At 46.2% G+C, this 26,358-nt stretch overlaps 2 protein-coding genes across 5 annotated transcripts; both read right to left on the reverse strand.

Moving 5' to 3' along the window:
- Positions 1 to 15,380: 15,380 nt before the first annotated feature.
- LOC119329145 (probable phospholipase A2 homolog 2) lies at positions 15,381 to 16,437 on the reverse strand. Its single transcript, XM_037602147.1, has 2 exons — positions 15,993 to 16,437; positions 15,381 to 15,892 (listed from the first exon to the last, which is right to left on the reverse strand). Exons 1-2 carry the CDS (start codon positions 16,153 to 16,155, stop codon positions 15,543 to 15,545), a joined length of 513 nt encoding a protein of 170 aa, XP_037458044.1. The 5' UTR covers positions 16,156 to 16,437; the 3' UTR covers positions 15,381 to 15,542.
- A 501-nt stretch (positions 16,438 to 16,938) lies between these two features.
- LOC119329144 lies at positions 16,939 to 26,249 on the reverse strand. Of its 4 annotated transcripts, none has more exons than XM_037602145.1 (20): positions 26,041 to 26,249; positions 24,430 to 24,595; positions 24,256 to 24,337; positions 24,099 to 24,176; positions 23,916 to 23,975; positions 23,728 to 23,832; positions 23,081 to 23,191; positions 22,267 to 22,308; positions 21,618 to 21,716; positions 21,457 to 21,545; positions 21,236 to 21,354; positions 21,047 to 21,159; positions 20,906 to 20,948; positions 20,724 to 20,815; positions 19,691 to 19,739; positions 18,530 to 18,600; positions 17,880 to 17,999; positions 17,684 to 17,799; positions 17,532 to 17,577; positions 16,939 to 17,429 (listed from the first exon to the last, which is right to left on the reverse strand). In XM_037602145.1, exons 2-20 carry the CDS (start codon positions 24,573 to 24,575, stop codon positions 17,397 to 17,399), a joined length of 1,614 nt encoding a protein of 537 aa, XP_037458042.1. In that variant the 5' UTR covers positions 24,576 to 24,595; positions 26,041 to 26,249; the 3' UTR covers positions 16,939 to 17,396. The 4 variants fall into 4 exon arrangements, with proteins under 4 accessions (XP_037458042.1, XP_037458040.1, XP_037458043.1 ...); XM_037602143.1 differs by having other exon boundaries at positions 17,880 to 18,002; positions 26,041 to 26,248; XM_037602146.1 differs by having other exon boundaries at positions 17,880 to 18,002; positions 21,481 to 21,545; positions 26,041 to 26,247.
- Between the last annotated feature and the right edge of the window lie 109 nt (positions 26,250 to 26,358).

Genomic DNA, 26,358 nt, shown 5'->3' on the forward strand with positions numbered 1-26,358 from the left:
GGGGCTCAGGTCGGCGAGGTGCAGCAAGAGCTTCAGGCTCTCATGAAAAAACATGAGAGTTTGGAGCTGGAGTCGAAGGCGCAAGCATCCGAGCTTGCAACGGCCCTAGAGGCTGCCAAGTCTGCCAAGGCCGAAGCCCAAAAGGCCCTCCAAGAGTTGGAGGAGATGAGGAAGATAGCAGCGGGTAAGGCATTCTTTATGCAAAGCAGAAATATAAAAGTGAACTACCTGTTACTTACCCGAATCTGGAGCTCTCTAGGGGCATTCGCAGATCTTCCCCGCAGCGTATCCGACGCCGCCGCATTATACCGAGCTGAAGAGGGTAGCTCGACGGAGAAGGTGTTCTGGTCTCAGTATTCTGAGGCCGGACACCCTGTGCCCTTGAGCGACCAGCTGAAACAGCTGGTCGAGCTCCACAAGGCGGCCGAGCAGGCCATGAAGGGCTTCATAGTTCGGCTGTGGCCCGGAGAGGCCCTGCCTGGGAGCTATTTAGGGCTGGTGCGGCGGCTGGTGGAGGCATGTCCGAGGCTTGAGGTCATCAAGCGCTCCGTCTACATCGAAGGTGCCCGTCGGGCCCTTGCCCGTGCGAAGGTGCACTGGGGTAAGCTGGACGGTGAGAAGCTTCTGAAGGACGGGCCGCCACCAGGGAAGGAGCATCGCAAGCCCGAGAACTACTACAAGGATGTTCTTGCAGGTGCCCGCCTTGTGGCGGATGAATGTACCAAGGATGTGATGTTTGAATGAACTCGCTCGTGTTTATCCTATGCGCTGAAAACTTGTTCATATGCGCTAAGAAATGCTTATTGAATTTAAAATATTACTTTCTGTGCGGCCGTTTATCAAAAATTGAGAGATGGCAGTCGTCGGCTTCTGCCCCCGTGCCACTAGTGCTGGGGTGTTCGGCATAAACCTAAGTGCTCTTTTTCCCATAGTTGGGTCCTTCGAGGGAGGCGCTCAGCACAACGAACCAGGAAATCGGACTATAATGCTTGAACACTCTCACTTAGCCATAGAACTCTATAATTTTAAATTTCAGCGAAGCCCTAGTTCGGAAGACCGAGTTCGGGGCGCTATCCACGCCTTGGCCGGACAAAGCCAGCTCCTCGCTCGAAGCGGCATAAGCCTTTAGGGACTCGAAAAACCTCTTGAACAGCGACCGGTCTCTCGCCACATCATGACAGTCAGTTTTAGCTTTCTCCACTGAGGTGCTTAACCCAGCTGAACCGGGGCACAATCGCAGTGGTTCTCCTAGTGCTACCTTAGCCGATAGAGCGGAACGTAAGGCACCAAAACATAGGAGCCGGGCAAACCCAACTATTGACCCAAATCATGATTCGGAGCCGATGCATATAGTGCTATAAGTTCGGGGTGCCGCACTTGTGAAAGTGTACGGACTTCTCACACCATTATGAGGGGTACTGAAGCCCCTGGCGTGTTTGCCGTACCATGGTGTACGGGTGCAATCATGTCATTTAATAAACATAAATGTGAAAAGAAGATAATGCAAAAAATAGACAAGAAGCTAAGCATTGTTTATAGAGAGGCTATTTATCAAAGCCGAACGATACAAAATAGTGCGGTAAGCAAAAGATATTGGACTATTCAGTATGTCCTGACCAGGGGCAGGCCGCGGAATTGTATTTAAAACAGGTATACCGCTCGTAACAGAGACCACCTGGGAGTTCCATAATGCGGCATGGCTTGTCTGCCTCCCTAGATCTTGCATCGTTTGTGCGGCAGTCGAATTGCCGAACAGGTCGTCCGAAGTATGGAGTCCTGAAAGTAAGAAAAAATTAAAAAAAGAATCCGGTAGCCCCTAGTACGTTTTAAGCCGTATTTTGGGCGTGTCGTTATTGTGCCCCTTCCCCTGTGCCCATGGTATCTCAAGGGTGTAGTTATGTATGCGAGGTACTGGTTTCGCTATGTCGCGAAAGCTGGGGTTGGGGCCGCATTGCTACGCTTGCTCAGAGTGTGCCAGGCGGTCCTGCTGTGGGTTACTCCGGGCGCGCTTGGCAGTGTCTGGCTTTTTAATGGCCGGACTGGAGAATTGCCTGAGAAGGCTACTTTGTACCTCCGCTGCGAGAGCCGCCATATGCTCCTCCGTACGGAGGGAGCGTTCGGTGTTTCCGTTGACCGTAATTACTCCTCAAGGGCCTGGCATCTTGAGCTTGAGATATGCATAGTGCGGCACCGCATTGAACTTTGCGAATGCGGTTCGTCCGAGCAGGGCGTGATAGCCACTGCGAAACGGAACTATATCGAAGATTAACTCTTCGCTTCGGAAACTGTCTGGGATCTGAAGACCATGTCAAGTGTTACTGAGCCTGTACAGTTGGCTTCTACACCTGGTATAATGCCTTTAAAGGTTGTTCTTGTGGGCTTAATCCTTGAGGGATCTATGCCCATTTTCCGCACTATATCCTGATAAAGCAGGTTCAGGCTACTGCCGCCGTCCATGAGGACTCTTGTGAGATGAAATCCGTCGATGATTGGGTCGATAACCAATGCGGTGAAGCCGCCATGACAGATGCTAGTGGGATGGTCCCTTCGATCAAAAGTGATCGGGCAGGAGGACCATGGGTTGAACTTTGGGGCGACTGGCTCCATCGCGTATACGTCCCGTAGCGCACGCTTCCGCTCCCGCTTGGGAATGTGGGTTGCGTATATCATGTTCACTGTCCGCACTTGTGGGGGAAAGCCCTTCTGTCCATTGTTGTTCGGCGGCTTGGGCTCCTCGTCGTCGTTGTGCAGCCCCTTGTCTCTGTTTTCGGCCCTTAACTTGCCTGCCTGCTTGAACACCCAACAAGCCCTGTTAGTGTGATTGGCTGGCCTTTCGGGGGTGCCATGTATCTGGCACAAGCGATCGAGTATTCGGTCCAAACTGGACGGGCCCTCAGTATTCTTTTTGAATGGCTTTTTCCGCTGACCGGATTTATAGCCTTTGAATCCGGCATTGACTGTCGTGTCTTCATTGCTGTCGCTGCTAACGCGGCGTTTTTGCTTATTCCGACGTGTCCTGCCACTTTTGTCCTTGGTATCCGAATTACCAGGGTTCTTTGATAAGTTTTTACTGTGAGCTAGCCAGCTGTCTTCTCCCGCGCAAAAGCGGGTCATGAGTGTCGTGAGGGCTGCCATGGATTTCGGCTTTTCCTATCCTAGGTGCCGGGCAAGCCACTCATCGCGGATGTTATGCTTGAAGGCTGCTAGGGCCTCTGCGACCGGACAGTCGACTATCTGGTTTTTCTTTGTTAGGAACCGTGTCCAGAATTGTCTGGCCGATTCCTCTGGCTGCTGAATTATGTGGCTTAAGTCGTCGGCATCCGGTGGTCGCACGTAAGTGCCCTGGAAGTTGTCGAGGAATGCGGCTTCCAGGTCCTCCCAAGAACCGATTGAGTCTGATGGCAAGCTATTAAGCCAATGCCGGGCCGGTCCTTTAAGTTTGAGCGGGAGGTATTTGATGGCGTGTAGATCATCGTCGCGTGCCATGTGGATGTGAAGGAGATAATCCTCGATCCATACCGCCGGATCTGTTGTGCCATCGTATGATTCGATGTTTACGGGTTTGAAACCTCTAGGATTTTATGATCCATTACTTCATTCGTGAAGCATAGCGGGTGTGCGGCGCCTCTGTACTGGGCTATATCACGACGCAGCTTGGAAGAGCTATGTCTGTTGTGTTCGGCCCGGCCAGATTTGTTGTATCCAGAGTGAAGATCATTGTCACATGCCGTAGGGCGCCTGCGTGATCCATAGATCGATCTTGTTTGTCTTGCCTTATCCTCCAGTATGTCTCGCAGGTCGGGCGCATTTTCCCGTGCCTTAGTTGAGCGGCGTCGGGGCATGGCTTGGGTGGAGGGCCGAGAGGCCTCTCTGTCGCGGCCGCGAGGTGGCCGGTCTGCCATGTCATGCGCTGGTGATGTAGGTGCTTCTTCCTCTGATCGGGTAGCGGCCTGCGCTTCGGGTAACTCTTGGAGGGGCATTCGAGTTCATACTCTTCGGCCGCAAGGACTTCAGTCCATCTGTCAGCTAGCAAATCTTGGGCAGCTCTAAGTTGTTGCTGCTTTTTTCTTGAGGCTGCTTGCCGTGGCTAAAAGCCTGCGTTTAAAAGGCACTTGTTCGGCAGGGTCTGATGGTATGACGAATTTGTCGTCATCGAGGCTTGCCTCGTCTTCGAAGGGAGGCGTATAGTTATCATCCTCGACCTCTTGGTCTGCCGCTCTCTCATGAGGGCTGGCTTCTCCATCTTCCTGTGCCGAATCTTGCTGAGGTGGGTGTTCTTCGGCGCTATCCGGGGTAGTATTATCTCCCGTGCCGGAATCACCATTTTTGCTTTGGCGGGATTTAGAGCGGCGCCGCTGACGCCGGCGCTTTGGCTGTTTCTTGGGGGCGTCATCCCCCACTGTTCCATCGCCATCTCCATCTTTTGGAGTATCCACCATATATATGTCATATGATGAGGTGGCCTTCCAGCGCCCTACAGGTGCTGGTTCCTGTTTGTCTCCTACATCGTCATCCATGCCGTCGATGTCTTCGGAGCCGAAGTCAAGCATGTCGGTTAGATCGTCGACAGTGGCTACAAAGTGGGTGGTGGGTGGGCTTTGAATTTCTTCATTGTCCGTATCCCATCCTCGCTGACCGTAGTTTGGCCAGGGCTCTCCTGATAAAGAGAGAGACTTGAGAGAGTTCAGGATATCGCCAAAAGGCGAGTGCTGAAAGATGTCTGCGGCGGTGAACTCCATTATCGGCGCCCAATCGGATTCGGTCGGCAGGGGCGCGGGGGGTTCGGAGTTCGGAAAGGAGTCCGGATCCTCGGAGTCACGGATCATGCAAAGTGCAGGGCTAGCGTTTGACTCGATCGCCTTTGAGATTGAAGCCCCCGAGGTGACGTCCAACCGCTCATCCTCGATTGGCGCAATAGGCTCCGAGTTGGGGGTCGGAACTGATGCATGTGCAGCCTCCAGGACACTGTCCGGAGGCAGAGCTAGATCATGCCCCTTGAGATAGTGAGGCGCGCTTGGCCGTGGCTCGAACCCATCGAAGATCAAGTCTCCGCGGATGTCAGCCGTGTAGTTTAAGCTTCCAAACCTGACTTGATGGCCAGGGGCGTAGCTTTCGATCTGCTCCAGGTGGACGAGCGAATTGGCCCGCAGAGCGAAGCCGCCAAAGACGAAGATCTGTCCGGGGAGAAAAGTCTCACCCTGGACCGTATCGTTGTTCATGATCAAAGGAGCCATCGGGCCTAAAGGCGGCGACACAAAGGAACTCTCAATGAAAGCACCAATGTCGGTGTCAAAACCGGCGGATCTCGGGTAGTGGGTCCCGAACTGTGCGTCTAGGCCGGATGGTAATAGGAGGCGGGGAGCACGATGTTTTACCAAGGTTCGGGCCCTCTTGATGGAGGTAAAACCCTACGTCCTTCTTGATTAATATTGATGATATGGGTAGTACAAGAGTAGATCTACCACGAGATCAAGGAGGCTAAACCCTAGAAGCTAGCCTATGGTATGATTGTTGTATATGGAGTTGATTGCCTACGGACTACAACCCTCCGGTTTATATAGACACCGGATAGGGTTAGGGTTACATAGAGTCTGTTACAATGGTAGGAGATCTTGAATATCCGCATCGCCAAGCTTGCCTTCCACGCCAAGGAAAGTCCCATCCGGACACGGGACGAAGTCTTCAATCTTGTATCTTCATAGTCCAGGAGTCCGGCTGAAGGTATAGTCCGGCTACCCGAACACCCCCTAATCCAGGACTCCCTCAGTCTTGTAACAACTCGGTAAGGTGGTCATACCACGCACATGGGGCTTGTTTATGGCCATAGAGTGCCTTATCGAGTTGATACACATGATCGGGAAAGTAGGGATCCTCGAACCCGGGGGGTTGCTTGACATAAACGAACTCATTAATGGGACCATTAAGAAAAGCACTCTTCACATCCATTTGTTGTAACTTAAAGTTATGATGAGAAGCATATGCAATCAACATGTGAATGGATTCAAGACGAGCAACGGGGGCAAAGGTTTCACCGTAGTCGATACCCTCGACTTGGGAGTATCCTTGTGCAACCAACCAAGTCTTGTTGCGAATGATAATCCCATGAGCATCTTGCTTGTTCTTGAATATCCACTTGGTTCCAATGACATTGTGGTTCTCCGTTGGCCTTGGCACCAATCTCCACATCTTGTTGCGCTCGAAGTTGTTGAGTTCTTCATGCATGGCATTGAGCCAATCCGAATCTTCAAGCGCCTCATAGACCTTTTGGGGTTCAACACAAGAGACAAACGCGTGATGTTCACAATAGTTTTCTAATTGTCTACGAGTGCTTACCCCCTTTCTTAAGCTTCCAAGCACATTTTTCATGAGATGATCCTTGGTGGAGAGCTTGGAAGCAATCTTGGCGGCACGACGCTCCAATTCCTCCTCGGGGGTGAGACGAGGAGTGGTCACTTGATCATCTTGAGCACCGTCTTGAGCTTGTTCTTGATCTCGAAGAAGCTCTTGATCTTGAACTTGCTCGGAGGAGAGAACTTGACCTTGGGCATCACTTGATGTTACAACACCATCTTGAGATTGACCTTTCCCTTGGTCTTGTTCTTGAGGTTGAGGGCCTTCACTTTGTTTTTCGGAAGTGTGTGGGCCTTGGGTTGGTGATGGCTCCACAAGAGTGGAGCATTGTCCTTCTCCTTCGGCCACAAGGGGTTCCTCAATGGGTAGGATAAAACCAACACCCATTCTTCTTATGGCTTGGGGAGGAATTTCATCACCTACATCACAAGTGCCACTTTGCTCCACTTGGGAGCCGTTATTCTCATCAAACTCCACGTTACATGTCTCCTCAATAAGTCCCGTGGACTTATTGAGGACACAGTAAGCATGGGAGTTTGTAGCATAACCAACAAATATTCCCTCATGAGCTCTTGCCTCAAATTTAGACAAACGAACACATTTCTTGAGAATGAAACACTTACACCCGAACACCCGGAAGTACTTGAGATTGGGCTTGTTCCCGGTGAGTATCTCATATGGAGTCGTGTTCAAGCCTTTGCGGAGGTAGAGCCGATTTGATGCATGACACGCGGTGTTAATGGCTTCGGCCCAAAAGTTGTATGGAGACTTGAACTCCGCCATCATGGTCCTTGCCGCATCCATCAACGTCTGGTTCTTCCTCTCTGCTACACCATTTTGTTGAGGGGTGTATGGTGCGGAATATTGATGCTTGATCCCCTCATCACTAAGAAACTCATCCAAGGTGTAGTTCTTGAACTCGGTGTCGTTGTCACTTCTTATTGTCAAGATCTTTGCATTGTGTTGACGTTGAGCCTCATTTGCAAAGTCGATGACGGTTTTTTGGGTCTCACTCTTCCTCTTGAAGAAGTATACCCAAGTGTATCTTGAATAATCATCCACAATCACCAAGCAATACTTCCTACCCCCAAGACTATCAAAATATGGAGGCCCAAAGAGATCCGTGTGAAGGAGCTCCAAAGGCCTTTTCGAGAAAATGATAATCGTGGGAGGGTGAGCCTTTTCATGTAGCTTTCCTTCGATACAAGCACTGCAAGCATGATCTTTGGCAAAACTAACATTTGTTAGTCCACAGACATGGTCCCCCTTGAGAAGACTTTGCAAAGATATCATATTGACATGGGCTAGACGGCGATGCCAAAGCCATACCACGTCAACTTTAGCCATTAGGCATGTCGCGGTCTTTGTGAGTCGCTCCGAAAAGTTGATCACATAGAGACCATTTTCGACATGCCCAACAAAGGCTACTTTAAGAGTCTTGCTCCACAAGAGGGCTACGGTATCAACATCAAAGAAGGTGGCAAAACCCATGAGTGCTAGTTGACAAACGGAAAGTAAATTATATGCAAGGGACTCAACAAGCATGACCTTCTCGATTGTAAGATCGTGAGAAATGACAACCTTGCCGAGTCCCAATACCTTAGAGGATGAGGCGTCACCCCACTCGACGTTGGTGAGCATGGATGGAATCTTTTGCACGTCCACCACCAAGTCCTTACTTCCGGTCATATGATTAGTAGCTCCACTATCAAGCAACCATGAACTCCCACCGGAAGCAAACACCTACAAGAGATCAATGCTTGGTTTTAGGTACCCATTTTGTAATGGGTCCTTTAATGTTAGTAACAAGGGTCTTAGGAACCCAAATAGACCATTCAATGTACTCATAAGGAGAACCAACAAATTTGGCATAAACATGCCCATCTCTAGCACGGCACAACACATAGGAAGGGTAAAGTCACCGGCTTTGTTGGGAAGGGAAGCGTTGCCCTTCTTGGAATCACTACCCCTCACAGTGTTCTTCTCCTTCTCCTTTGTAGCACCCTCTCCCTCCTTCACAAAGGTTTGCTTGAGAGGAGGAGGTCGTTTGGCCTTGTCATTCTTCTTCTTGTTCTTGGACTTGGGCATGTACCCAATCCCTTCCTTGGCCACAACTCCCTTTTGGTTGGTTAAAAGGTCGTTGAGGTTCTTCTCGCCTTGTATGCAAGACACAAGACCTTTCTCAAGTTGCACCTTTAACTTAGCGTTCTCCTCAACAAGATGCACATGCTCACAACATGGGTTAGTAGCATTTGCATTATCAATTAACATCATACGAGGAAAAGTGGCTTTCTCCTTGGTTAGCTTTACTTGAAGTTGATCATGAGACTCTTTGAGGCTAGCATGAGCACCCTTCAAGACCTTGTGAGCCTTGTCAAGTAGGTCAAACTCCTCTTTGACTCTAGCAAGATCAACCCCAAGCTTGGCCTTCTCAGAGTTTAGCACACAAGAATCAACAAGAGCATGATCAAAATCTTTCTTTAACTTAGCGTGATCAATGTTGTGTGACTCCTCAAGAGCCAAACGAAGACCACGCTCTTCCTCAAGAGCATTGGAAAGATCCGAAATCTCATCCGCATAGTCATGACTATGCCCCTCCATCTTGGAGATAGTATCTTCGTGAGCCTCGATCATGTCATTGGCTTCACCAAGTTGTTCCAAGAGAGCAACGAAATGCTTCTTGGATTTACCCTTGAGTTTACCCATAAAGGACTCAAACTCATTTTTCTCCACACTAGATCCCTCAAATTCATCAATGCAGTCCGTCAAGGAAGGATTATTAATGACGGTAGTTTTGATGTTGGGGGTTACCTTGTTGGTGGCTTTAGCCATGAGGCACTTGGCGGTGATGTTCTCATTGGGTGAGTCGAAGAGAGACACTCGTAGAGTTGTTGCAATGGCAACGGAGGCCATGTCAACCGACTCACCATCTTCATCATCCTCATGGTATTCTTCTTGAACCACCAACGCCTTGTGAGGAGTCTTCTTGGTGAAGTTGCTCTTGTTTGGGAAAGACTTGGCTTTGTCCTTTCGGATGAGCTTGCCACCATTGTCTTCCCTCTTCTCATACGGGCACTCCGCAACAAAATGGCTCACATTGCCACAATTATAGCAAGTCCTCACACATTGCTTGCTCTTCGTGCCACTTGAGATGTTCTTGTTGAAGTTTGGCCTTGAGTTTTTCTTGCTCCAAAATTTCCTTGAAGCAAGTGCCATGTGTTCATGATAGGCATACTTTGTATCTTCGGGGTTGCTTTCTTCTTCTTCTTCTTCTTCTTCTTCTTCTTCTTCTTCTTCTTCAACACAAACCTTGGCCTTCAATGCAAGGTTGGGCTTCTTTGCCCTTTGAGAGTGAAGCACCGCATTGTCAGCAGTCTTGTCCAAGATGCTCATAGCCACAAACTCATCCAACACTTCACTTGAGGACAAGGTGTGGAAGTCCGGCCTTTGACGAATGACAGAGGACATAGCCTTGTGGTAAGGCATCATTGCCTTGAGGAATTTACGCTTGATTCAATTGTCATCCGTGTCCTTGCTCCCATGATCTCGGAGTGAAACCGCGAGTTTGGTTACTCTTCGATAAAGCTCACGAGGTTCTTCATCTTCCTTCATAGCAAACTCATCATCTTCATCTTGCACCACTTCAAGGTTGGAGCGTTGAATGCTTGCGCTTCCCCGGTAGAGAGAAACAACTTGGTGCCATGCATCTTTGGCTATGGCGTAGGGCCGGAGGTGAGGAAGATCTTCGAGTGGAATTGCATCTTGGATGATGAAGAGAGCATTCTCATTGAATTGATTATCCGCGGCTTCTCTTGGAGTGAAGTTGCTTCAGTCATGTGGATAGAAACCTTCTTCAATGATTCTCCAAAGATTAGTATTCACATGATTTAAATGATGCTTAAACCGATAGACCCAAGAATCAAAGTCCTCATTTTTCACAATCTTAGGGGGAGGACCGGCATGATTCAAATGAGTGGAAGGAATCGGTCCACCATAAACAAGTAGAGGTTCCACATGGGCAAAGATGTCGGTGCCATTTTTATCACTAGAGGAAGGAGCCTTTTCACTAGTAGCTTCCCCCTTGTCAGAGTTAGCATCCGTCACCTTGTTAGTGGGATCACCCACTTTCAACGGTGCGGTGGATAATTTAAGCCCTTCTATGAATTTAGTAAACATGCTTTCAACCTCGGTCGTCATGGAGGTTTTCAATGTCTCCAAGGCCACATTCAATTCCTCATGAGAGACCGAGGTTCCCCCATCGCCCGTAGACAAGATCGAATTCACACCGGAGTGCTCCTCCACACTGTCTACAGTGTCAACCATACTCTTCGGACGACAAAGTCCTTAGTAAAGAGACGAGGCTCTGATACCAATTGAAAGGACCGATATGGTTGACTAGAGGGGGGTGAATAGGCAACTAACAATTTTTAACTTTTCTTTACCAAATTAAACTTTGCATCAAAGTGGGTTGTCTAGACATGCAACTATGTGAGCAACCTATCTGATGCAACAACAACAAGCACACCAGCAAGCAAGGGAGATAACATAAATAAGCTTGCACAAGTAAAGGTACGAGATAACCAAGAGTGGAGCCGGTGAGACGAGGATGTGTTACCGAAGTTCCTTCCTTTTGAGGGGAAGTACGTCTCCATTGGAGCGGTGTGGAGGCACAATGCTCCCCAAGAAGCCACTAGGGCCACCGTATTCTCCTCACGCCCTCACACAATGCGAGATGCCGTGATTCCACTATTGGTGCCCTTGAAGGCAGCGACCGGACCTTTATAAACAAGGTTAGGGCAATCTCCACAACTTAATTGGAGGCTCCCTACAACACCACGAAGCTTCACCACAATGGAATATGGCTTCGCGGTGACCTCAACCGTCTAGGGTGCTCAAACACCCAAGAGTAACAAGATCCACAAGGGATTAGTGGGGGGAATCGAATTTCTCTTGGTGGAAGTGTAGATCGAGGCCTTCTCAACCAATCCCTAGAAAATCAACAAGTTTGAGTGGCTACGGAGAGAGATCGGGCGAAAATGGAGCTTGGAGCAACAATGGAGCTTAGGGTTGGAAGAGGTGATCAACTCGGAGAAGAAGATACCCCTTATATAGTGGAGAGAGAAATCCAACCGTTATCCACTTAACCAGCCCGCGATAAGTGGTACTACCACAAGGCCTTACGGTACTACCGCACACCCTTGCGGTACTACCGCAAGGCAGGGTTGGACCAGCCTGGGAAGGCCGTGGACAGATAAACGTCCGTGGCTAGTTCCGCTCATGACAAAATAGTGCAAAAATCCGACACAGTACTACCGCTGAAGGCAAGCGGTACTACCGCACGGGGAGTGGATGTCAAAAATTACATCCGCTCCTACTTCCGCTACTGGTGTTGTGCCGGACCAGGGCTCACGGTACTACGGCTCCCAAAGAGCGGTACTACCGCAAAGGCATGCGGTACTACCGCTTCGAAGAGCAGTACTACCGCAAGCCTCAGAACAGCAACATATAGGAAGACTTTTTTTGCACAGACAAGAAGAAATGAAGGATGCTCCAAGGTGCTAAAGGAAAGGCGGTGCAAAGAGGAGTAAACGTGTACGTGACGATTCCACCCAAACCTTTCCAAAGCGTACCCCCTCTTAATAGTACGGCTTTCCTACGACTAAAATCCACCGAAAAAGGAACGTAGAAAAACACCGTCTTCAATAATCTTTGAGGGGTTCCTAACCGTCTCGTGCCTAGTCATGAAATATCTGAAATACTCGAGACACACGATTAGTCCGCAAATGCATTGTCATCAATCACCAAAACACCTTAGGGATAAATATGCCCTTACAATCACTCAATCACATTAATTAGAAAGCAAATATTTGATTTTTAGAAAAACTGCTCAATCACATTAACCTTACCTTAACTCACGGATGGTAATCAATCTCCAAACAAAGAAAACAATACATAGAGGGAGCAGTAAATAAACTCCCTTTCTTATGACATATATATGATCTTCCCTTCCCTCTCCGTTGTCGAGCGTTCTTGATTCTTGAGACCGTTGCTTGGGATGCGTCACTGGGCCGCGACGGTGCCGGAGGACGAGGACGGCGAGGCCGGGTGCTGCGGCACCGCGTTGGCCGCGGCCGGTGAAGGGGGCGAAGAAGGGCGGCTTCCCACCTCCCATAGTTTTTTTGGTACCTCCTCCCACCTTCGCTGGGTTTTTTCGTAGATTTTTTTGTCCCCTCCCTCCACCTCATTGGTTTACTTTCGCGTCACCCTCTCACACAATGAAAAAAATTGAACAGATCGGAACTTTCCATACTGGCGCAAGTTATTTAGTAATGTAGAATCAATCACGAATAATCTCTAAAAATAAAATCTAAATTAATTAACCTTACCTTAAATCACTCAATCACATTAATTAGAAAGCAAATATTTGATTTTCAGAAAAATCGCTCAATCACATTAATCTTACCTTAACTCACGGATGGTAATCAATCTCCAAACAAAGGAAACAATACATAGAGGGAGCAGTAAATAAACTCCCTTTCTTATGACATGTATATGATCTTCCCTTCCCTCTTTGTTGTCGAGCGTTCCTGATTCTCGAGACCGATGCTTGGGCTGCGTCACTGGGTCACAACGGTGCCGGAGGACGAGGACGGTGAGGCCGGGTGCCGCGGCACCGCGTTGGCCGCGGCCGGTGAAGGGGGCAAAGAAGGGCGGCTTCCCACCTCCCATGGTTTTTTTTGGTACCTCCTCCCACCTTCGCTGGTTTTTTTCGTAGATTTTTTTTGTCCCCTTCCTCCACCTCATTGGTTTATTTTCGCGTCACCCTCTCATACAACGAAAGAAATCTGAATAGATCAGAAATTTCCATACTGGCGCAAGTTATTTAGTAATATAGAATCAATCACAAACAATCTCTAAAAATAAAATCTAAATTAATTAACCTTACATTAAATCACTCAATCACATTAATTAGAAAGCAAATATTTGATTTTCAGAAAAACTGCTCAATCACATTAACCTTACCTTAACTCACGGATGGTAATCAATCTCCAAACAAAGGAAACAATACATAGAGGGAGCAGTAAATAAACTCCCTTTCTTATGACATGTATGATCTTTCCTTCCCTCTCCGTTGTCGAGCGTTCTTGATTCTCGAGACCGATGCTTGGGCTGCGTCACTGGGTCGCAACGGTGCCAGAGGATGAGGACGGCGAGGTCGGGTGCCGCGGCACCGCGTTGGCCGCGGCCGGTGAAGGGGGCGAAGAAGGGCGGCTTCCCACCTCCCATGGTTTTTTTTGGTACCTCCTCCCACCTTCGCTGGTTTTTTTCGTAGATTTTTTTGTCCCCTTCCTCCACCTCATTGGTTTATTTTCGCGTCACCCTCTCATACAACAAAAGAAATCTGAATAGATCAGAAATTTCCATACTGGCGCAAGTTATTTAGTAATATAGAATCAATCACAAACAATCTCTAAAAATAAAATCTAAATTAATTAACCTTACATTACATCACTCAATCACATTAATTAGAAAGCAAATATTTGATTTTCAGAAAAACTGCTCAATCACATTAACCTTACCTTAACTCACGGATGGTAATCAATCTCCAAACAAAGGAAACAATACATAGAGGGAGCAGTAAATAAACTCCCTTTCTTATGACATGTATATGATCTTTCCTTCCCTCTCCGTTGTCAAGCGTTCTTGATTCTCGAGACCGATGCTTGGGCTGCGTCACTGGGTCGCAACGGTGCCGGAGGACGAGGACGGCGAGGCCGGGTGCCGCGGCACCGCGTTGGCCGCGGCCGGTGAAGGGGCGGAAGAAGGGCGGCTTCCCTGGACCTGGCTGTGGCCGTGGCCCTGGGAGTTGGTGCGGTGGAAGCGGCACTTGAAGGACCCGGCGTGAGTGGCCGACGTGCAGACGCACTTGGAAGCGGGCCTGTGGCCCGTGCCGGACGGCGCCGACGCCGACCAGGGCCACCTCCTCCGCGTATTCTTGGAGCTGTGGCTGGCCGAATTACATGAAATTAATTCCCTCAGTTGTGGTGGCAAATATAATACACATAATCCATATTGTTATGCACTAGCGTGTGTGTGAAATAGATGAATTATGATCCCGTACCCAATAAGATGGATATGTGTGTGTGTGTTAGAGAGAGAGAGGGAGAGGGGGGAGAGAGGGAGGAAGAGGGAGGGAGAGAGTGTGTGTGTGAGGATTTGATGGTAAAAAAGGTCGCCAATGTAACTTGATATGTATGAGAATATTAATATTGAACTCTTTAAGTTAATGTGGCCCCGTTGCAACGCACAGGTGTTCTTTTAGTTAGAATTAGAAACACAACCGAAGGGAGAGGAGGCACGATGCAGTGCAGCTCAATAATCCTACATCTACGTACAAGTTACTTAATCATACGTAACTTTTCTAACCAATACTCTTCCCCCCCCCCCTTGATTTTGAAGGGGGTGGGCCCTTCCTCCCCCATCGATTCAATCCCATGTCTACGCGTTAACTTTTACGTAAAAACTCTACGTAAGTTTAAGTAGGTGTACCATTACTCTAGTGCAGCTTGTGTGACTCCCATCTATACCTGGCCATTCTTCGGGCCGGGCCGGGCCAACCAAAGCCCGACACAAAAAACCCAGGCCCGAGCCCGGCCCGGTCTGGCCGTCGGGCCTAAAAATCGGGCCCGAGCCCGGCCCATCACACTAAAAGCCCGTCGGGCATCGGGCCACGGGCCGGGCCTCTTCCTTAAATGGTGAAATCAACGGGCTCGGCCCGGCCCGGGCTTCGGGCTCAAAACCTAGGCCCGAGCCCAGCCCATGGACAAGGTTGGACCAGGCCGGGTCGGGCTTTTTCGGACCGGGTCGGGCCGGGCTGCCCATGGCCAGGTATACTCCCATCTCTCTTCGTGTGCTCTTACACAAACCCGTCCACAAATTGCCGCCAGACGGAAATGGAGCGGAAGTGCAACCAGACGGAACAGGGGTAGTAACAAGGATGTCAAAAAACCGGAGGGAATCCAGAGTAGTAGTAGAACCACACAAAAATCCATTCAATAAATAATCCACCATCTGGACACCGGTCCACCATTTTACTGGTTGCTAGGCCACCGATCGACTTCAACCGGACCACACCTCCTCCACGGACCTCCAAATCAAACGCGCATCAACAGTAGCGACTAGCAAGCGAGCTACTTCGCCGGGGCCGGCGCCGGCGCTCTGCGCAGGATGCTCCCGGCGTACACGGCGGCCTCGAGGATGGAGGTGATCTCGTCGGCGACGTCCGTGGCGTTGCAGCTGTTCCCCTCGAACGTCGTCAGCACGGCCTCCACGCCGCCGCCCGCCGCCGCGGCCGCGGTCCTCACGGCGGCCACGCAGTCCAGCAGGCTCTGGTTGCACCACATGTTGAGGTAGTCGTCGGTGGCCTGGACGCAGGCGTCGTGGAGCATGCAGCAGGCGTCGAGGGCGTCGCAGGGGGGCTCGCCGGGGCACCCCGTGTAGGACACGCCGCAGTACTTGCCGTACCGCATCAGCGGAGCCTCTGGTACAAGCATGCGTACCCTCCGGTATGAGCGAGAGATACAGAGAGATGGCGGTGCATATCGCAACCGGTCGGCGGCAGGCACGGACGGCGTACGTACCTAAGGTGCCCGTGCAGTACGCGGACTCGCACGTCCGGCTGCACTTCTGGTCGCCGTCGGGGCTGGACGGCGGCGACGCTGCCCCGAAGATGCCGCCGCGGGCCAGCGAGCGGCCAGCGGCGGCGAGCAGCAGGAGGAGAGGGAGGAGGCGGCCGGTGTGCATTTTTCACCGTGTGTTTATGATTTGGCCGGGCTGCCAGAAGGAGGATGGCGGTGAGCTAAGAGCTAGCTCTAAGCCTCCAACTGTTGGCCGTGTATGAGTGTGCCAGTGTGGTGGTGGTTTTGGAGGTTCAGCGAAGTTGTGTTTGTTGGTATGGTAGTAGCTCTGGTGGCAGTTTGGTGGCGCCGTTGGGAAATTGGATGGGTTAGTTTAAGTGTTCAACGGTGACTTTCCCCGCAAAAGGAAAGAAAAAAAACAGTTACTTCAAAGGGCCAGGGGATAACGAGCTATTGAAAAGAAGTGTCTTCTTCTGATTGCCTGCTACAGCCTACAAGCAAAAGGCCAGGGGATTAGGCTCAGGCATCCTCTGAATAAAGATATACCGTTGTTCGGATTGGTTGTTTTGGTAGTTGAACGTACTCAACGGCATGGTTGGTTCGTACTCAACGGCATGGTACTCCCTGGCTCCGTTACGCAAATGAAACCTGCGGTCAGGTCCAAGTAGCAAGTTATTTTCCTTCCTTTGTGGGTAGGTCCAAGTACAAAGTTTAACCACTACAAAGGTTCGGAGATATCTCGGCTAGCTAAGCAACCTACCGTCCTTGCGCATATTTAATAAAGATCTACAATAACATACTCCCTCCGTCCCATAGTGTAAGACGTTTTTTAACACTAGTGTTAAAAAACGTCTTACATTATGGGACAGAGGGAGTACCATTTTCTACTATTTCACATATATACTCAGGCAGCTTCTATCTTTCTTCAAATAAGTGGAAGGTACTTTAGTTCTTCGAAACGCATTGGGAGTTTAATAGCAGCAACAAACAATGCACACGTTACATTATGGGAGTTGCAACCGTTATCAGCAGCTGTACTGGCAAACTATCTCCGCTATCGAATAACTCAGAAATTGATTACATTAATCGACTTGCTCAAGGTTTACCAGCAAGTGCAGTCCCAGGTCTAATTAATAACCTAGAGGGGGCAGTAAAGAGATAAAAAAAATGTAAAGAAGAGAAAATCGGAGGGGAACAAAAAAAGACACTACAGAAAATTACAGTATTATACACAAAATAACCTAGGAGGACCACCCAGCCTTTTTCTGTTGCTTAACGCCTCTACACAAATCTTTAGAATGCATGGTATAATCAAGAACGCCTTCCACCTTCTGGCAAAAAAATGTTGAACACTGCACAAACCAATGAGAAGAACTCCTCTAGACGGGAATCTCTGGTTCGACACGTCTAAGCCTTGCCTTTCCTTTTAGCATCTAATGCCTGCATTGAATTCAGTTTCAGTCAGTCATAATAAAGTAACAATAAGATTTAAGGAGCCATACATCGTACAAAGGAAGGCAAAATATCCTACAGAAGAGATACCTTATTCTGGAAAGTTCGCATGACCAATACGATTAGATCGCGTAGCCTGCAGAAGTATCACTCAGTCAGATATATGATTTTTTTCACCCTTTGTAGAAAAAAACATTAAACAAAAGGTTAGAAGTTTGAGAAGGTAAGGTAACAGTTGGCACCTAACGTCGTTATCCTCATTATTGGGCTCCGTTATTCCCTGTGTATTAAATGGTAGATTTACACCACCAGAACTTACTAAAACAAATTGAGTAGTTCGTCCATTGGGAATTTTCGTCTGCAAAGAAAAATCATATAATATCTCTCAGGAGCAAACATAAATACTGAGTGAATAAATGTGCCTGTCAAACAATGTACCTGTAGATTTGGTGAATATTTCTCGTCAATTACAGCTTCATCCTTGTGGCTGAAGTTTATTTGATATCCAGTTCGTCTAAGGACCAACGTGGCATGTTCCCATTCTTCAGGAGAATACCCCTGCTGTGAAAGGAACGTAGATGTAAGCCCCCACTAATAGTTTAGGAGCAATTTTGCTATCGAACTAACGAGAGCCTATTTTGAGCACAACCATCTTGGTAAACTAGATGCATCGTCAACAAGCTAACAAACCGAGAATATTCTGAGCTTAATGCTGTCAGTTTTGAACAAATCACATTAACAATCATTTCTGCCAGCCCTACTCGTGACCCTTCTATTGTACAGAATACCCTTAATCAAATCGAGCAACTGTTTTAAGTCTATGGTTCTAATTAAAAAAATAGCTAGAAAGATGCCGTCCATTTCTTCAATTTGAAGTGCTAACTCTGTAGTTTATCAGACACAAAATGTAACAGAAGAATATTGTAAGCATATGGAGGGTCACAAGTTTAAGCTACATCAACAACAACACATAACTTGTAAAATATGATTGATGGCATCATCAAGAAGCCTTCCAAGTGAACATTCTGTTTACTTCAAAGGGTATCGAATTTTACTTCAGGCAGAATAATAAATACTTCGTGGCATACCAGGACATAAACATCAAAGTCGGCTCTCCCCCTTGAAATACATATATTGATGTCATTCTGCATTTCTTGATCTGCATAATATAGAGCAGAACTTGGATAATTCTAAGAAAATGAAGTGTAAATCAACTGCAGAGCTATTCTAAGAATAGTCCACAAAACTTGAAAATGTATGTACACTATACCTCATCTTTTTCGAGAAAACCCAAAGAACTAAACCCTATATTATCATGTGTGACAAGGTATGGAAAATTACCAAAAAAAACCTACATTACCCAAAGAACTAAACCCTATATTATCATGTGCAATAAGGTATGGAAAATTACCACAAAACCCTATATTACCCATAGAACCAAATCCCAATCCCTAATACCCTATATTACCACAAAACTTGAAAATGAGTTCACTAACTTTGGTGGTCTTCAGGAGTATGTGTAAGTAAGCATTGCCATCCCCTTCAAGTTCTTTCAGATGAGCAAAATAATGACACAAACATACATGTTTCCTATCCATAAGTTGAGTACAAGTCTGTAACTCATTTTCTACAAAATGCACTTTCCCACAAGCATGTACCATCATTACGAGCATTCAGTTTTTGTTTTCAAGAAAAAAAATGCAAAGAATTTTAATTATGTCTAGAGTAATAGTGTTATTCAAAAAATTAGCACTCCCTCCTATTCATATTACTTGCCGCTCAAACGGATGTATCTAGCACTGAAATACATCTAGATACATCCGTTTCAGCGACAACTAATACGGATGGGAGGGAGTATCAGTGTATCACGACCCTGCCATGGAAGATGGTATGTACCGTGGCAAGCACGCAACAGCAGGAAAGGCTAAAATATAGTCTATGGTTAATTTAAATTAAATTAATATTAAGGGGTTGATTTATCAAACATGATAAAACATAGAAAAAGGCATTTCATGTAGATGAACTTCCACTTTACCAACAGGATACAATGGACTACTAATTAATAGTAGTGTCTCGAGATCCCGCAAAAAAAGAGTAGTGTCTCGACATTTTCTATATTCAAAATATGGAAGTGAGAATACATCAATTGCAAACGTTGATCCAATAATATTAGAGCACAGCATGACAATATAACAATACATTCTATCAGGGATGCAAAAGAGGCAACGGTATATACATCATAAACTTACCACAAGTTATCTTGTTCTCATTGTTAGCAAACTCCCTCACCAAATCACCCTACAATCAAGCGGAGCAACTCATCAAACTCAAATCGCAAAAAAGTGCACTGTGAGTAAAACAAATTCAGAACTATCAGCTTAAAGATTCATGTGTCAGTGTTGTACAAAATTTTATTTCAGACCAAAGCATTTAGAAACAATTTGCACATTCTATCACCTACATAATAAATATGATAGTCTGCAAGCTAAAAGAACTACAAATGGAAATTAAGATGGGAACTTCCTGTGCAAACTATCAGTTTTAGAAAAAAGAATCAAGAAACACTCGGATAAACAGGTTTTGTAAAGCCAGATGGTCATGGGCTTATGCCTATATCAAATCAAGAAATAGCACTTAATTGATAGGGTTGTGCTTTACAGGCTGTTCAGTAGGCAAATAGTTCACACACTGATGCATCAAATGGTGAAACAAAAATAACAAAACAAAATCAGCACATCAGGACACCAAGAGTGTCAAAAATACCAAAACTAGTTTATAACAATGGATGGGGGAGACTTAGCAAGTATATTTATAATAAGAGAAGCCACAAAATGCTTCAAAACCTGAGGGTACCAAATCAGGTTCAAATCAAACATAGTGGTAAAAAGTTGAACATTTCAAATCGCAAGACCAGCATTTTAGTAAATCAAGGAAGAACTGGTCCTCCATAGTCAGTTTGGTCAATCTTTTAGTAAATCACAATTTACCAAAGTTGCAAAAACTGTGTAGCTTTAGGTTTTTTCAATGTACTGCAAAAAAAAAAAACCTTTAATAACTTTCCTAGTTTCAACAGAATAGCCAAGTTGCCGCTGGGAGAAATAGTATCTTCCTAAGTGGGTCCTTGGACAAACTTTTTCTATCAAACGTTGTGTCTTTGGTTCCTCCATTTGCAAACAACTGTTGTTCTATAATGTGTCTGGTATCTTCGAGACTTGAGTACTACATCACATGAGCTTGTAGTCTACAATACAAAATTACCCTAAATTAATACTTGTTAACAACCTGGCGGCCACTATCATCCATAGGAGTGCAGTCTACAGCAAGAAGAGTGCCAACATCATCTGCAGTAACCACATAGTCATACATCGTAGCACCTGAATTGCAGAAAATATAGAACTAGTCAGTGTAGCTACTTTTTCTCTGAACATTATCACATGGCTTGTAGGACAAATTTCCTTCTTTACCTTCAATAGAATACCTGGTGCCATCTTCATGACAGCGAACCCACTGAAAACAACATTTCCAAGAGAGAAGTTTTATTGCAGCATTTCGAAATTCCCAGCAAAGATAAAAGAATCAGAATCCAGAGTCAGAACACAACATACCTGGAAATTACAAAGTGTAGTACCATTTGTAGGGAAACCACATGCTCTTAAAGTAGATCCTGGCCTAGGATCGCCGACAATTTGAAATCCCTCAATACCAGGTAATGGATCACCTAGGTTAAAAGTATGTATATATCAAAGGATATGATCTAGAATCTTTTTTGGTTAAAATATTAGCTATTAATTTACCATCAGCTGAGTACTCTTGAGTATCATTCCTATAGAACTGTGAGTCATCATCTAATCTTGCTTCTCTAGGACCAGGATTTTCTTCAAAATAATTAGAGTGAGTAGGAGCTACCATATCCCTGAAAGGCAGTGCCAGAAACAGAGGTCAACATTCTTCCATGTCGATGACATATTTGACTGGATAGTCAGTAACACTATTTCAAAATCTAAACTAAGCATACTGATTAAAAGTGGATCCATTGTACATTTGCTCAGCATGTCGATCATTTGGATCTTGAGCATACTGAGGGAAATTGTTCCTGTTCGCAACCTGTAAATAGGAAACAATTATATGTCAAGCTACAATGTTAAACAAGCTATTTGCAGGTTCATGTTATCATACCATATTGTAAGATGAGGAAGTGTCATTTCTCAACGGAGTTGCTTGTTGAGGATTGGGATTATATATGTTTCCAGGTTGACTTATATCGCCTAAACTGTCCTGAATCAGTATAATCAATCAACTGAGTGCCTTAAAAAACAAATATTTTAGTAGATACTAAAATTACTATTAATAGGCTTCAGTAACATAGAAGGTAAAAAGGCTCGTAATCAGCAATTAAAGACAACAACAACAAAGCCTTTAGTCCCAAACAAGTTGGGGTAGGCTAGAGGTGAAACCCATAAGATCTCGCAACCAACTCATGGCTCTGGCACATGGATAGCAAGCTTCCACACACCCCTGTCCATAGCTAGTTCTTTGGTGATAATCAGCAATTAAAGACACAACTACATATTCAGTCATGCAGAGTCATACACAAAGCTATTCAGCAAACCAAAATACTTCAATAAGCATTTGTTCAAATGTAAGTAGTATTGACTATAATCTGGGTTTTTTGTGCCAACTTATCCAAACTTGAGAAGTTTTAGCAATCTTGGTGACACACACACACAATCCATATGTGCCAACACGGGACTTCGAATAGTCAAAATAATTCAGAGTTGAATACTTCACCGGCTTGAAGATGCATAGCTGAGCTGAGGTCACTTACATTTAACGATCTGATCTTCCATTGCATCTGTTGGTACAAGCGCTGAAAATTGTGGTCAAAAGAAAGATGTTACATATCCATGTTAACCACTGGGCACAGAGTTTAAAAAAGACACTGGTAAATGACTCCATCATAAATACTAGACTAGGCATTCTGCATCAAGCAATTGAAAAATAACTGAGCAAACCAGAAAAACATGGTAGTATAACAGATATCTTAACTAAGATAGCAAAATAAAACTCCAGTCCCATAGAGCTATTATGATGGCAGTTAAAATCGCATACATATCAAAGATGCAGAATATGTTTCACTTGACGCTTAACAGATAGAACTGAATTCTTCACCGACAAACAGGCCTTTAAAGTCAAACCTTGTAATGAAAATATTTTTTGTAAATAATATAGCACGCAGCCACTAATTACCCTGTTGTGTCTCAAGTCGACAGTACATTATACTCAATAAAAGGGATAAAACTTGGATAAAGTTTATGTAAAGATGTGAAGGTATCTATCAGACAATTTGGGGGAATCTATTGTCGAGCCTTTGATAAGGAGTGGATCCGTTATGTCCATATTAAGTCTGCATTGACATCAATAATATTTCCTACCATGTCCAGTAAACATCATACATTATACTGGGCATTAGCAAAACATAGCTAATACAGCTCTAGCTCATACAAGTAAATCAATCCTTATGAACCAAATCATTATTATTACCATCCAAGTAACAAAGAAACTAATTTGGGCAAATACAAAAGTATGTATGTACTTCCTGGCAAGAACAATTTAAAAGTAACTGACCAAATAAGAGTTACCTTTGTAACCGTTGTAATGGTTGAAGGATATATTTGAGGTGGGCGAACATCGTATTCTGCTAACATACCAAGCAATGAAGAAGTGAACAAGTAAAGCTCTTCTTCCTCACCCTACAAGGTTTCAACCGTATGTTTCTGAATTCTTAGTGACAATAAAAAATCATGTACTACATAATCTAGTTCATATTAAATGGTAGATAACAATGAACTGAAGTTGCCTCATGCAACAAACTAGGACTACCACTGCATATGCCACTGTAAAGTCAGTTGCATAGAATAAATGCCACTCAACAACTCCCTGAAATGCAGGCCAGGGAATCAGGACCCACTTAGCATTTATCTAGATCACAAAATATTTTGGTCGGATGCAATGCAACTAAAGATATGCAATCATGCAACAGCAACAGTAAAGGGGCTACAGCATCTAAAGAAAGTAATGCACGCATTTGTATAATTTTGCCACATTATTTATATGTTTATAATGCTGTATTTAATACAGTAATAAATAGTCAATTACACGCAACACCCAACCCTTTATAAAAAGGGCCACCTGGATGACTAAGCATATTGGTGGTAGTAGTGGCAAAAATGGATATATCATAAAGAGGCTTGAGCATACATTCTTGAAATGTACAATAGCACCATACTTTTAGTTCATTTGCCAATCTCATATTTTCTTCAATGTGGTTTTTTTTCTCATTCAGTTGCTTCAAAGCACCAGATATAGCATCTTCCTGCCTCTCGTCAACAGCCTGTCATAGTAATATACTTTTATTAGCACAAGACTTTACAAATTGGTCATGCAGCAAATGTAAATCGTATCATTCATATAGACCATCCTCAAGTCTGAAAGCTTCCTCTCCAGAATATGTTTTTCGCTCAGCAGCTGCAGCTCCTACCAACACAGAAAATAATAACTGCAGTTATGGGTTACACAGAGGTGGTAAATCAAAAGGGAAGGACAAGGCACTTTTGCTTACAAATATGGTTAACTGATTCATAACCTTTAACATCATACCTTGAGAGATGCATCAGCAATTTGTTTGCGAAGCAACAGGATCTCTTCTTCCTGTGTCCGTGATCTAATGTAAAGCTCCTGCAAGAAAACATCATCTGGTTGAGAAATTGGAGCAAGTTCAGAAGATGCGGTAAATAGAAGGATCCCACACAGTTACCTTAGTTTCAGGATCCATCAAACGAGTATTAGGATCTTCTGCAATTAAGTCATTGCGGAGGGATGCGCCCTGGAGCGGATGCCTGCCAGCACACGACATAGCCTCATTTCTCAGAAAATGGAATACAATCTAATAATGCACCTAGAATAGTTAACTTTCCCACGAGTAAAGGACCTGACTAGAGTGTCGGAGTTCGGAATGAAGGGTTTAGCATCACCATTTTGCAAGCCATAGTCCCTAACAGACAAGCTGGTAAGCTCATTCCCTGGACGATGACCTGCGCCAATGAAATCAACAGGGGCATCGAATGGATCTCGCATATTCTCCTCCCGTGATCCTCCTATACAAGATGAGATCACCATGTTAACCTAACGAAACCAAACTGGATGTTCCTTAAGAGTCTAACCTAAAAAAAAATCACATGCACAGCTACACAGACAACCAAGCAACGTTTGAACTTCTACATGGGTATCAAACAATCAAATAGTCTTTCGCTCCCAATGGACCGGTAAAGCAAGGCATTAAACCTCCCATGATTTCTTCCTCTATTCCCAAGCACCTGTTTCTGGAATACAAATTTTCAAACTCCAAACAGCACTCACTTGATGATCATGAACCAACAATATTGCATACAATCTCAAGTTGACCAGAGAAAAAATTGAGCTCCAAAACTAACATATAATTTCTTCCTCGATTCCCAAGCACCTGTTTCTAGAATCATTTATCCAAACTCCAGACAATGTTCACGCGACTATCACGGCCCAACAAACATCGAGCTCCAAAACCAACATTTCTCAGCCAAGCAATGCATCACAGCACCAGCACGGCCCCATGACTAACCTCCCTACCAAGTACTCGCGCACGAACCAAATCTGTAGGGCAAGCGGAAAGAAAAGCACATGACCCTTCCATGAAGCGGGAAATCAAAGCTGCGCTGGCACCCGTGCAAAGCCGAATCACAGCTACGGCGCACCCAAATCAGGGGAGGCAGCTCCTTTAGAAGATGAGAGCACCAGCCTTGACAATCACACGACACAAACACATGTGGAAATTGCGCGCTTACAAGGTCGCAAAGACATTAACCTGACCAAACCTAACTGGACGATCCCTAAATACTCCAACCTGAACAAAAATCACATGCACAGACTACCAGACAACCAATCGTTTTTTGAACTTCTACATGGGTGTCAAACAACCAAATATCCCTTCGCGTCCAATGACCGGCAAAGCAAGGCATTAAACCTCCCATAATTTCTTCCTCTATTCCCAGGCACCTGCTTATGGAATCCAAAATTTCAAACTCCAAACGAAGTTCACCCTGGACGATCACGGCCCAACGAACATCACATACCATCTAACACAGGCCAGAGATAACATTGAGCCCTACAACCACCATATAATTTCTTCCTCAATTCCCAGGCACCTGTTTCTAGAATCAATTTCGTTTCCAAACCCCAAACGACGTCCACCCGACGATCAAGAGCCAGCAAACATCGCATACCACCTAACACAGGACATAAAAAAAATCTAGCTCCAAAACTGGCATTTCTCAGCCAAGCAATGCGTCACGGCACCAGCACGGCCCCGTGACTAACCTGCCTACCACTTGCGCACGAATCCAATCCGCAGGGCGAGCAGGAATAAAAATATAAAAAGCACAGGGCCCTTCCGCGAAGCGAGGGAATCACGGCGGCAGCGGCGGCGGCGCTGGTGCGAGGCCCGAATCGCGGCTACGGCGCGGCGCCCGAATCGGGGGGAGGAGGGAGGGGGGTTCCGAGCGCGCACCTGCGTCGGGGTAGGGTTGGACGGGGAGGAGACGGGCGCGGCGCAGCGGGGTCCTTCGAGGCGGGTTCCGGGAGGGGACGGGGAGGGAGGCCCCGTCGTCGCCGCCCGCGCTGTCGCGCTCTGCTTCCGCCGAGGAAGCGACGAGGAAGGGACGGGGGGAGGGGCCGGGGGTGGAAGGACGGCCAGCGAGTGAGAGAGAGAGAGGAATGGCAGCGAAGGGGAGAGACGGGTACGTGCGCCGTGGAGAGTACGCGTGGTTTGGGCCGGGTCGACCCGGGTGGCGCGGGTTCCACTGGGCCAGGTTTTATGGCCACATCC

The sequence above is a fragment of the Triticum dicoccoides genome, chromosome 7A (genome assembly GCF_002162155.2).
Source record: "Triticum dicoccoides isolate Atlit2015 ecotype Zavitan chromosome 7A, WEW_v2.0, whole genome shotgun sequence".
Taxonomy (NCBI): Eukaryota; Viridiplantae; Streptophyta; class Magnoliopsida; order Poales; family Poaceae; genus Triticum; species Triticum dicoccoides.